This window comes from Pezoporus wallicus, unplaced genomic scaffold, assembly GCF_028554395.1.
Source record: "Pezoporus wallicus isolate ANWC-B61680 ecotype Strahan unplaced genomic scaffold, APGP_CSIRO_Pwel_v1 scaffold_3294, whole genome shotgun sequence".
NCBI lineage: Eukaryota > Metazoa > Chordata > Aves > Psittaciformes > Psittacidae > Pezoporus > Pezoporus wallicus.
Genome location: NW_026635478.1, coordinates 8,255,831 through 8,268,974, shown reverse-complemented (window position 1 = coordinate 8,268,974; position 13,144 = coordinate 8,255,831). Strand labels below are relative to the sequence as shown.

The 13,144-nt window shown below is 36.8% G+C and overlaps 1 protein-coding gene across 2 annotated transcripts in view; it reads right to left on the bottom strand.

The window, feature by feature from the left end:
- Positions 1 to 941: 941 nt before the first annotated feature.
- SMC1B (structural maintenance of chromosomes 1B) overlaps positions 942 to 13,144 on the bottom strand; it is a 33,841-nt gene continuing 21,638 nt past the window's right edge. The window contains exons 16-26 of one of the 2 annotated variants that reach the window (XM_057426899.1): positions 12,748 to 12,889; positions 11,176 to 11,321; positions 9,856 to 10,009; positions 8,333 to 8,431; positions 7,457 to 7,613; positions 6,572 to 6,726; positions 4,227 to 4,378; positions 3,906 to 3,975; positions 2,056 to 2,121; positions 1,599 to 1,709; positions 942 to 1,324 (exon numbers count right to left, since the gene is read on the bottom strand). In XM_057426899.1, the coding sequence (XP_057282882.1) occupies positions 1,220 to 1,324; positions 1,599 to 1,709; positions 2,056 to 2,121; positions 3,906 to 3,975; positions 4,227 to 4,378; positions 6,572 to 6,726; positions 7,457 to 7,613; positions 8,333 to 8,431; positions 9,856 to 10,009; positions 11,176 to 11,321; positions 12,748 to 12,889 (1,357 nt within the window). In that variant the 3' untranslated portion in view covers positions 942 to 1,219. The remainder of the gene's footprint in view (positions 1,325 to 1,598; positions 1,710 to 2,055; positions 2,122 to 3,905; positions 3,976 to 4,226; positions 4,379 to 6,571; positions 6,727 to 7,456; positions 7,614 to 8,332; positions 8,432 to 9,855; positions 10,010 to 11,175; positions 11,322 to 12,747; positions 12,890 to 13,144) is intronic. The other variant, XM_057426907.1, reaches the window with a different exon arrangement.

The following is a 13,144-nucleotide window of genomic DNA, read 5'->3' as shown; positions in this document are numbered from 1 at the left end:
TAAGCAAAAACCAACCCAAACTTCAGTATTTGAAATACAGCATCTGATGTAGCTCGAAGAGCTCTGAAATATCACTAGAGGCTGCTCTTCTGTTCATCCTTCCGACTACTATAAGTATTTCCACATCTGTCAGTGGAGCCTGAATTAAGGGACTGATGCTAATTCATGACTTAGAGAGTAAATTATTTTATTTAATAGACTATGGCAGTAACATTACTATTTGACATACATCTGTCTACAATATAAGTTGGCACACTTACATTGTTGAAACATTCCCAGAGGAACCTGTTATTACTGCTCACATCATTCCCTTCTATGCAGCAACCCCACCTGACCAGACACCAGTTGTGTGCAACAAGCACAGTATCAGGGGTACATTACAAAGTAGATGTCCGCTGTACTGCTTACACAAGGAAGCTAGTATATGAACATAAGATCTAATTATGAACAACCATAAACCAAATGAAGCTCTTCAGCATACACTGAGGTGAAACATAAGCCAGATGAAGTAATTCAGCCTCTCTCAGTGTTCCATAACCAACTTCATTAACTTGGCTCCCTGGATGAAGCATGGCCATCAAAATAAACTGGGCTTCACTGGGATAACTAGGTAATAACAGTCTTAACTGCAAACCAACAGACTTTTTTCTAAGGCTGTTTTATTTCTTCCACTTTTGGGTGGGGTGAAATATCTCACAGGTGAAATATCTCCAGGTTGCATAATGCTTATAGAGACGTATCGTGTGCTTTTGTAAAGTAACTAGTATTTTCATAAGGTTGCAGCGGAAGACTGAAGTCTTACTGGCCAGCACAGGAATCACCTGAGATAATGGGCAGATTCCAGTAACTTGTTTTAAGAAACAGAAAATAATCCTATCTGAAGGCAAATGGATGGAGCTGCAGTATAGAAAAGCCAGACTGCAAAAGGTCTGTGCGGTAGTGCGCGTCTAAGCAGTGCACTGGGGATACGGCTAAGCAGGTTACTGTTCATGAGAAAAGCCAGAGGCTTACCTGCACTTCAGGAACAACATCTGGCACTCTCTTGTTAACAGAACTGTATCAATGAATAAGTTACTTCAACATTCTAGAAAACTGCTTCATTTGAAAGGGAAACATTTGTCTAACAACCTCTAATGGCCACATGCAGATTCAGCTTTATAACAGGCACCTGTAAACACAGTTGCTGATGTTGTCACCTGGCCCCGCAATCATCCACACCTTATTCTGAACTGCGTTTGTGCGTCTCTGTTCTTTCCTGGTCATCAGTGTCTGAATACTCTGTAAGATCCAAAGTCAGGACTCGACTGAACATAATGTCATCACGCTAAAAGAAGGAAAGATTATACAATTGAAAACACTTCTGTCATTTGAAATAAGCATTTCATAAATTACTGTGAGATGCAATAACAAGCTTGAGTTACCAAAATGATCTTTTCGTCAAGCCAGCACCTGCACTTATTTCTGAACATAGGGTAGTTCAAATCCAGCAACACAATTACATACACGAATCACTGGAGTAACACTTAAAGTGTAAATCAGTACTTCAACAAACCCCAGTGTGTACTGTTTAACAGAAGTTGGTAATAATTAATTGTTACCTCTGGACACACTCCAATCAATGCGTCTGCTTTAGAATAAAACTCTTCCTTTAGAGAAATAACTATCATTTGTAACTGCTCATGTGCCTGCTCTCTAATGAAACTTGATACCTTTGGGAAGAAGCCAAATATTAGTTAGCTCTGGCAGACTTAAACCATGCTGTAATGAGGGAATGATGAGGGAAGAACTAAACTACATTAGCTCCAGAATTCAGTAACTCAGTTAGGAAGCAAGGATAAAATGAGAAATAAAATAGTCTTACGACAGACACTTTGCATGTTCCTAAGACAACCCCTCACACTTGCTTTGTGAAAATGCTCAAGAAAATAATCATTCACTCCAATGAGTAAAGGTACAGAAAAAGGCCAGTGTCAATGCAAAATATTGCACTTCAAAGAACAACAAAGAAAGGTGGAAATTCCCGAACAGGAAAAAAAAGCGTGAAAACATTGTTACTGGCAGTATACTAAGGTCCTCAAAATGTATTAGTTCACTGCAGAAAGCATCATTTTTTTCAATTACCTGCAAAATAAAGGACAAACATGAACTGATAAATTGGTGACTGAGTAAGGCAGTGTCCCACAATATAAATTAAATGCTGAATGAAGGAAAACCTGTACATTTTTAATGCAACTTTTGCCTGCCCTGTTTTATTGATGTGATATAGAAGTCATCTTCTTAATGGAAGCACTGTCTTTAGGGAGTTAAATGATTCACATTCATTTTACAGTGCAATTACAAGTAAATTATTGGAGATCTACTTCAACATAAATAGTAAGAATGGGCAGAAAAAGACTTGGGAAGTTGTGAATGCCCCATCCCTGGCAGTGTTCAGGACCAGGCTGGATGGGGTTTTGAGCCACCTGTGGCGGGGGGTTGGAACTGGATGATCTTCAAGGTCCTTTCCAACCCAAACCATTCTGTGATTCTGTGATTCAGAAAACCTGGATACCAGTGAGTACTAGCAACATATATACCATGCATCCTTTTTGCTCACTTGCAGTATTTAATTCCTCTGTCTGAAGGCTCTGGTACTTTCCACTAGCAACTGTATCTCAGAGATAAGGAACAAGATATGAAAGACTCTGGGTGCAGGGAAAAATTAATTATACCTGCAGATCATGGCAATTTTGCTTTTGCTCATTCCGCAATTTAAAACACTTTTCACACATGCTCAAATAATAACGTGACTCTCCTTATAAGAATCCCTAGATAAACATTGAAGCCAATTCAAGGAATTTTTTAGGAAACAGATGTTCTGTCAACATCTTCCTGCATTTCAAGGGCAGCTGCTCTCCAAGCACATTACACATTACCACCTGTATCGCACGCTGTTGATGGGAAAAGAGCAGCTCTGTTTGTCATTCTGCCCCAGTCCCTCTGCACTGCACCTGGCCAGGGCAGAGCAGGCAGGCAGAGGACTGCAGAAGGGCAGTAATCCAAGCACCACCCAGGGTGGTGCAGCTGATGTGCTGCAGCTTCATGGCAGACGAGCGGCTCTAGCCAGGATGATCACAGAACAGGCAAAAGCACAATTCAACTTGAAAGCAGGAAGCAGATTAGCTGGGCCCCAAGGACTCAATGAAAAGCGTAATACAGACAGTACTAAGGCAATTTCAGGGTTAACCTTGATATGTAATATAATCCAAGCTTAACTGCTTTTGGCCATGAAGTATTATTTATAGATGATAGTTTCCTAAATATACATTAGACCAGAACTTAAAATACTTAAAACTTCTGCATTGATGTTCTTTATTTCCTTGGATATACATCTTATAAACATACAACTTGCCAATGTACTGTTTCTATTCTATCATAATGCTTTGTTGCAGTGAATAGTTGTTAGCAAAAAGGGGAAGAGAAATTAAGAGGAGGACAGAAAGGTATTTTAATCAAGCAAGAATTCATGTGGCCAAACCAATGGGAATGATAGCCCCCCAGTGGTTTTAATGTGTAGTTGGCCAATTAGATAAGAGCAATACTCCAGTGATAGAATGACTCAATTCCAACAGGCACATGCACTCTTTAATACTTCTTAGAGGTAAGGGAACTCAAAGGCCTTAAAAATTCCAACTGAACCAACCCACCAGCACTTCACCAGTGACCTTCCTGTCAGACTGTACCACACATGGCACAGCATGGCATGCCTTCATGGATTTAAACAAACTCAGTATATTTTAAAACAGGTTAAGACAGCGTAACCAATCTCTTTATACCAACAACCTATAATGAAAAGTAGCCATCCTTATACAAAAAGATAGCACTATATTGTTGATAGAAAGATAAAGTGAAAGGGACCAACTTACTTTATCGATGTTTGTGTTATCCAGGGCAGCATCTATCTCATCTAAAATAAAGAAAGGTGCTGGCCGAAAACTGTAGAAAACAAGATAGTAGTTTGCATTTAGATGCAAAAACGTTAATGAACATTCTAAGTACTTTACAGATTTCTCTTACTTTATCATAACATTTTGGTAAGAAGTAATGACAAGTAAAGAATAAGGACTTTAATAATGTCTGACTACGCTATTAGCAGATTCTTTTCCCAACAGGTTTGTAAGTATAACACTATCTTCCTGCCACTTACTTAGCCACATACCTGGGTAAGAGCCTAGTAATACTTTTACCTGTGTATAGCAAACACAAGGGCCAGGGCTGCCACAGATTTTTCACCTCCTGACAAACTGTCCATTGGCATAAAGCGTTTTCCTGGAGCCACACAGTTAAAGCCAATGCCTTCCAGGTAAGGCTCCTCAGGATTTTCAGGACTAAGGAATGCCTGGAAACACAGGTATTTCATTATTAACAGTGACAGCTATACAATTATCAAGATGGGTATTTTTTAGGTTTAAATACTGATTGAGGTAGTGTTGGAACTACCAGTACGACAGTAGGAAACCCCTGTTCATCTATACTGGAGAGCAGCATTATAAAATTCCCCAGTGAATATGCCTTTTTCAATGAACCATGAGCCAGGAGGCTGATTAACAAGACCACCTTTGGAGCAACTCCATGTATCTGTTATTTACAAACTCTCAACCACTAAATAAGCTCAATTTTACTACCTTTCATATAAATGCTTTAATTTTTAAATTACTAAAAATTTAGACTTCCAAAAGAGTTTTCTTTTTTGTTTGGATGTAAATCTACTTCCAAAATTACACTTTTTTTTTGTGAAAATTAGTTTTACAAAATCTTCCTTTGAGGTGGAGAAAGATTTTAATATAGGTAGGCTTTCTCTCCTCTTTGTATCCTTGTTCCCAGGTTCAAAAACTAAAAGCATTATCTTAAAGGAATGGCCATTTTTATGAAACCATTAAAAAGGATGATGGATAAGTCTGTTGTTACATGGTTTATGTTTCCCATTTAACAGAAGAAACGAGAATAATTCAGTCTCTTCCCTTCTGCACAAGCGGATACAGATAAAATTTCCGTAAGAGACACTCATTTCAAATGACTCTTCTCATATTTACAGTGGAAGAAAAACAAACAAAAAAACCCCACACCACTACACATACTTCAGTTTGAAACAATTTCTGTGGTAAAAAGTGGTGGAAGCAAGATACAGTGCTTGCAGGATCTTTGTTTTGTTTGATGTACACTTATATTCCCCTCTTTCTCTGCTGAGAGAATGCCTATCATTGAAATAACACTGCTTTTCAGACTGTAAGCATGTCAAATATTTTGCAACACATCTCCCAGTTCTGTGCCACTGCATCTATCTATGCAAGAGGAAGTTTTCAGATGTATGGACACTACTAGCAAAAAATCATTTTATAGCTTACTAGGGTACATATATTTTTGCTCATCAAGATATGAAAGGAAAGACATTTCTCCCTCCACAGAAGCGGAATGGAAGAGAACTGGTGTCGAACCCAGGAGTGAATCTGTCTATGTGCAATTTCTCAGGCTGTAGTTTCTTTTGAATTATGCCTAGCACACAATGTGCTGATGAAATAAATTCTACTGAGCAATATATTCAGTGCATGAATGCTCTAAGTCCAGAATCTCTGGAAGTTAAATTAATCGATCAAAGCTTCTCTTTTGTAGACTGGACAGTAAATCATTATTAATAAATGTTATTAATATATTAAGAAATATTAAAGGCAATTTCCTGTTAATAGTTGTTAAGGTTCCTTAAAAAGCATCTGTTCAAGCTGCAACCTAGCCCACCTCCTCTGATGGCAAAACTCAGAGCTAATCCTTTCTTTATCTAACCAGAGCATACAGAGCAATCACTTCTCTCCCAGCGCAATCAGATCGGCTTCCTTCAGGTGCTATGTTTGTATCTAGTAGGCAGTTTTAGCTTCCCAGCTAATCACAGGGTAATCTCTTGACCACGTTGCCACTATGGCTCAACTCAAGGCACAGCATCCCAAACCTCAGAAAGCAAGCACCCAACTAATTATTTTTGGCAATGCATCTGGAAAATACTCATTGTTTCAGAGTCATGCAAAGTCAAGATCTGACTGGTGTTCAGTCCAGGGGAGAAGGTATGTGCCCAGTAATCAAGAAGAAGGAAATGCTTTATTATCCTGTCCAACCTACATGTAGAAAGGATATACTTAAAGATACTTAAGATGTTCATTGAGTATCTGACTTTGACAGGAGAACACAAAATCTCGTTTAAGACAGAAAAGAGTTCAAGCCTGAGTTTTTAAACATTCAACCACCTACATGATTTGATGTAACCAAAACATTTGGGAGTTTCCTCTTTATTTCCAGCAGTAATACTGGAACACTTCCAAAGATTAAAAAGTTGTGAATGCTTTATCTTTTTTAACTATTTAAGTAGGGTATAAGGAGCTGCAAATGCAGCTATTACTTCTCTGACCCTAAAATTCTAAGTCTGTATTTGGGTAATTTTCTTCTTCAGGACTGAAAATGTCACTGGAAACCAAAAGTGTTGCTAATTCTCTTATTCTAGATAGCAAAACATCAAGTCGACTTTGAAGCCAAGCCCATGACACACCTGAGCACTACTGTTCCTACAAAGTTTCTTGTAGATCTGGTCGATAGCTACAGAGGCATGCTCGAAGCACCGGCTGAACAGCTCGTACCTCCTTCTTTTCACTTGTTCAAATTCTTGCTTGCATGTTCTAGCTTCCTTCCTGCTGGTCTCAAAAGCTATGAAAAAGGATGACTGAAATTACTCCACAGTAAGCCTCTGAGCAAATACATAGAAGGAATATATGTTGTGTACCATAATAAGCATCAAGGAAAATACTTATTGAAGAAAAAGATTCTAATGCAGATACAAGGAATATACCAACATTCTGAATTTCCTTCTAGATTTCAAATGGAGGCCCCAAAAACTGAACAGCTGGGATGTATTAAATCTGCTTTATGTCTGGAGCAATGAATAAAATTCTTCTCCCAATTCCTTCTGTAAGCTGGGCACCCTTAAGCAGCACCAGCATTTGCTTTTTGCAGCTTCAGAACTCCTTGGTTTTCTTAATATGTAATGTCTGCAATACTCTTTTAGGGAAACAGTAACTGCAGCAATGCTCATATCTGACTTCTGGACAACATGTATGTGTTCCTTCAATGATTTAAGAAAAAAAAAATAATTTTATGATTAAAGTGAGTACTATTTAGAAAATAAGTAAAAATATTTTATGTCATTTAGCAAACAAAATACCTTTCCAATCATTCAAACCGTATTTCAATAAACTACTGCAGTGTTAAGAGTATGTTAATAAACAGTTTACGTATAATGACAACTGAGGATGAACACTTGAGCATAAAAGGTATCTTAATACCTGAAAGAAGCAAAGGCAGCAGGACCAACCCCGGAAAGAGGAATTTCAGTTAGAGTAAAAACTCTCATGGGTTAATAAGAAAGACTCAGCATTACCATATATTGATTCTTGGAACTTGTCCCGAGCTATCTGTAATTTCTCTACTGCTCTCAGGTTTGGAGCAGCTGTCTTCATTAAAGTACTCTCTTTAGATTTTATTTCTTGTTGCATCTGGTTCAGATGATCCTGTATATCTTTATCAGTTTCTAGGTCCTAATGGAAAAAAGTAAAAACACCAAAGCAGTAAAATCTGCTTTTACTTCAAGAAGTTTCAACATACACAGCAAGCATCCATGGTTTCTGGAAGAATTCCCCCTCCCACTCAATAGCTTTAACTAAAAAACACAATAAGCATGAAACTCCACTCTGAGCCTTAGTTCTCAGAATAAATTTACAAGGTCTTAAGTATTGTTCCACAAAGACCTTTAGAAACAGACACAAATTCCCTTCAGCCTAGAAGTCTAGGTTAAAATATAACACAGGAGGAGGATTAGCTGGCTTCACTACTTTATTTGTGAAGAAAACGTCTTGATTAATTCATTACAAATCTGTCTTCAAACAAGTTCCAGTGGTGACAGATTCTTCCCTTGCTCTGTAACCAGCCTCTGACACAAATAGAGTCTTGCAACTTAATGCAGAAGGAGGAAGAAAAAAAAATCAGAGTTATATTTACTTTTTATCATTCTATTTTTTATGGTTTAGAAAAGCTTTAAATTAAATTTAGTTATATGGGAAATTGATTTATCCAGAAATCCCATACAGTTAGTACTATGTATGATTGCAAAAGCAAAATGCAAATACACAGGCACTTAAGCTTAACAGTGGTTTTAGTAACAGTGATTTAGAGACTAGGTTGAAGAATAAATAATTTCAACAAATAAAGTATTTTAAATAAAAACTCAATCTCTAATAACTTCAAACAAAGAGACTACCTTCAGGTCTTCTGCTAAGCTGCTGTAGTCGATCTGAATTGCCTCTTCCCTTTCATAGATACTGGATGTAGCCTGAGTGTCTTCTGTTTCAGGTCCCAGCTATAAATAGGAAGGACATTCCAGTTGATAAATATGACAAATATAAATTTAATTTTAATATAATAATATATATAATAAATATAATTTTAAACCATTAAAGCAATACATTAAAAGGATATAAAACAAAGAGACAGTGGTAACATAGTATGAGGTAAACTTACTCCATAGCTCCTCCCCTAGCCAAAATTGAATTAACAGCAGAGTCTAATTAAAAACCATACCTTTGAAATGAAGATGAAAACATCTGCTAATTTATTTCAGTCTGAAGCTTAGAGGAATGCAGCAGTAATTTATTTATAATACATTTATAACAATGTGCATACTTTAAATCTTCTGATTGGAAAGGTTTACATTTCCATGATAATTCAAGCCCCTTTAAGTAAAGCCTCTGAAGTGTGTAAGTCAAGTCTGAGTTGGCTTTAGAAGCAATGAGTAGCATCAATTCTGTACAGCATAAGCAGAATATCGCCTGGACACTGTACACCTGGATTTCAAGCAACTGCTTTCCGCTGAATGGAACACGTGCTGCCTGTTGTAGTCAGTCCCTTTCCCCACCAAGACTCTTTCTCAGAACCAGATCTCAGTGGTTTTCTCAGGGATATTCATTAGGAATCTAAGCTGCTATTCCTACTGCCCATCTCCTCAGTTTCATCTCTTCCTTACTGATTAACATCAAGAGCTCAGCTGTCTACATACTCTGATGATTGGCAGTCCTTTCCCTTCAGAGACTGCCCATCTCTGCATTCATTTTGTCTTCTGACCCACTCATTCACACCTATCCTCCAGAAAAGCTACTTTTCTAAGGAGTGGTATCAGCAAGACTCCTTTCAAATTCACAGACTAGCTACAAGTCCTTCAAAACCCCTAGCTATTTTATTTTGAAACAATGGCGAAAGTTTAACTTCCTCTCATAGAAGATATGCTGGAAAAAGCGGGAAGACTGAGAAAAATAATGAGGGTCAATCCCTTGATGGCAGAGCATTTCTATTTAAGCCTACCCCCAGTTGCTGTGAATATTTGTATCTACTGAAGACAAAAGGACAATTTTAGACAGCATTTATATTATGGATGATTAACCAAAGATTATGCCAATTCATGTACACACCATATTTATTTACATTTCTGAAGTGACCCCTGTGTGTCCCTTTACATTTAGTAAATTAAGTATTTATCTCAAATACTCCTTCATACTGATTTTCTTTTACCACAGCAATTTTACATATTTCACAGGAACACATTTCAAGCAAAAGTAAAAAATACTTGCAACGATATTTCTGTCTACAAAAATAAATAAAAAAAAATCCTTGAAAATAATATTACTGTCCAAGATAAACATGCCTGTAAGGAAAAACTAAGTATCTCTAAATTCAATACTGAATAATTGCTCGTCCATGATATACATCTTTTATAAACATTTTATGTACCTCAACTTCACTGATATCATCCAGTAATCCAGATAGGAACTTTATTTTCAAGTCCTGCACCTTGCATTCGAGAAGCATATTATGTCGTCTCAATCTTTTCTCTTCCAGAGCAGTTTCTATAGTTGCAGCTTCTTTTTGTAATTTTGTAGCTTCTCTACACAGACAAAAGATACAGAACAATTAAAGAGCAGAAGCCACTAACATCCACAGCCACACAGCATGAGAAACAGTTACCGAGTTTCCTCTATAATCCCATCAAACATAAAGGAAAACTGTACTTAACTTCTTCCAATCCCTTCATTCTCCAAAATCACTCAAGAGACACCTTGGAACCACAAGCTATTCCAGCAGGCAAAGTTACCACTCTGCTGTTCTGTATTAGCTTTCACTATTGCAAGCACAGACTTAGTTTCAGCATATTGCCAAGTTCTCACTACAGCACGTTCAAATATCCACCCTTCCTAATTGCAAATGAACTCTCTTTTGTTCAGCTCTGCAGAATATGCATGGAAATTTGACCCTTTGGAAATTTAATCAAGTATCTTTTATCATTACCCTGTTTGAAATACATGACTCTTTGCAATGAATACCTTTGATAGCATCAAGTTGCTAAGTAAGGCAGAGACACAACTGCCTTATTGTGTAAAAATGACACACTATAAAATTAATTACTAGGCACATAATCTGAAAGCTTGTGTAAAATTCCAGAAGTTTCCCTAGCCATACTGTGCCAACATGTCTGTCTTTAAACACAGGCTCCTGATTAAGAGACATGAAACACATCAATAATAAAGCACTTGGTTTAGAAAAACAGTAAGGACAAAACAGTGACCTAAAATTAGTATTAGTTTAAGGTATCCAACACTTGAAAGGCCTGGAGAAAATGAGAATGCTGAAATTGGACCAAAAAAAAAAGATAATTTCTCAATAACTGAACCAATCGTACTACTCAAAGAAAAATATGAAACTAACAGTAAACTTAATATGCCCCCCCCCCCCCCCCCCCCAAGTTGTAAGCTACTTATCGGAAGTCACTACATATTTATCAGAAATCACAACAAGACCTACCATGAGGTAGATAATAATGTTCTTCTATACAGTTTATGGAATGGTTCTCATTAAATAATCTCATTCACAACACTTTTGGGAACTAAATGCTGAATTGGAAACTCTCTTTAATGCATACTGTAAACGCAAATTACCATGTCTCTAATTAATCTTTCATAAGAAAACAGAACAAGAGAAATTAAAACATCTGATCACTACAACTCTTCTAAATATTACATTTATCATTTTCCTAGGAGCAGAATTAGCAATTACCTATTAAGAGTTAATAATGTCTTTCTGAACTCTTCAACTTCATTTTGGGCTTTTGTAACCTCGGATTTATGAGCACTTAATCTATCCTTAAATTGTTGCCACTCCTCCACAATTTCATTCACTTTTTTTAGAAGCTTTTCCTCATCCTGCATAGAAATATTTACAATTTTAACCTTTCACCAAAAATCTTGATATGGAGCTTTGATTATACAGAAAGAAAGAGTTAAAGTTCAAACCTGTTAAAATACATTCAAATGTGTTACAACACAAAATCTGAAAGGTCTGGGAAAACTGCCCATCTTATACATAGGAATATCCAGATGTTTTGTATACACAGGGACAGCCAGCTCCGGATTTGTGGCTGTACTAGAGTAAACTATGCAGCCATCAAACAAAGCACGGATCCTAGGATGCCTGAAATCTGTAGGCTACTCCTTTTTCCTTAGTCCCTTATCCCCGCAAGAAGGATCCCACCTGCCATACATTTACAAAGTATTCAGCAATACCTAAGGTAACCTGAAATCTGAAATCGTTTAAAAAGTATTGTTCATTAAAGAGAAATCACGAGGCAACCTGAAGAAAACAATCTCTGCAGGTACTATAGAAGGGTCTTCCCCTATATAACGCAAATTGCTAAATTGCTAGAGATTAGGTGCTAGACTATGGTAAATCTAATGCCACATGCATGAAGACATGGTCCTAGAGACTATGAGACTAGCTAAGAGGCTAGTATTATGGCAATCTAAACAAGACTTCACTGCTCTTGCAGTATCCGAAGTACCTTCAGAATTTAATACCAATAATCCTTCTCCAGGACAAAACCATCTGAATTTGTTCAAAGTCATATTTCAGAAGAATTATGCACACAGGCATGAAGTCAGACATGTTTCTGTGCATGACTAAAGGTCTATTGTTTTTCCTCAGTATCAGAAATACATATCTTCTAATGTTAAAAAATACAGCGTTCAAATGATGCATGTGGGGTTTTTTGCCCACTTTGGGGGAGTTTCACATTTCACTTTTGTTCTTTATGAAAGCACTATTACATATCTTTTCTCCCTCACTTTCCAGTGCACCACAAGCAACATCAACATAACAAAAAATTATTTACAAGTAAAGAACGCTATAAAGGAGGAATCCATACAAATTACTTTAACTAAAAATCTAAATTAGTTTTCACAGATTTATTTTAAGTCTATTAAGGCTGTGAAGTACTTCACATCTATAAAGGCTGTGAAGTACCTTAAAAGATGCAAAGCACTGGACTTGTTTACTATTACTCCTAGAATCTTCTAAAGAATCTCAGCCACTGCTGCTAGTCATATGGTATGTTTCCATATAAACTAAGCACAGGATAACACTACATACTAGTAATTTGTAAGTCCCCTAATATGACAGGTAATCCAAGGTTAAAATGACAATATGCAACTGCATTTTTTCTAAATTTACAAAGTCAGTACTAAATTAAACCCTAGAAAAATTACTCAATAGCATTAACTATGTTTATTCAAGATTATTAATTCAATGCACTCTTTCCTCAGTTCCAGGTAGAGAGATGTCCGTTACAGTTACCTTCTGTAGCCTGGTAATCTCGGCTTCATCTTTATGAACAGTCTCCCTCAACTTGCTGACAGTGTTTGTTAACTTTTGTAGATGATCACGATTATATTCCAGCTGAATATTTAGTCGTGTCTTCTGATTTTCAAATTCCAGTCTAGTCAAAGTACATTATTTCAAAACAGGCTGACAACTAAGTCTATTTAAAGTTATTATAAGACAGATTTTCATTTTGACTATTTAGATAGCATTTTTATATCTTCTATATGAACACAAAAAATTTGCATGCATCTGCATCATTGATTCCACTACACCACATCCTGTGGATATACTGAAAGCCACAAAAATACAGTGATAACAGTTTAAAAAAAAAATACAACATACAGTATGGCCACGTTTAATATGGAAAGTG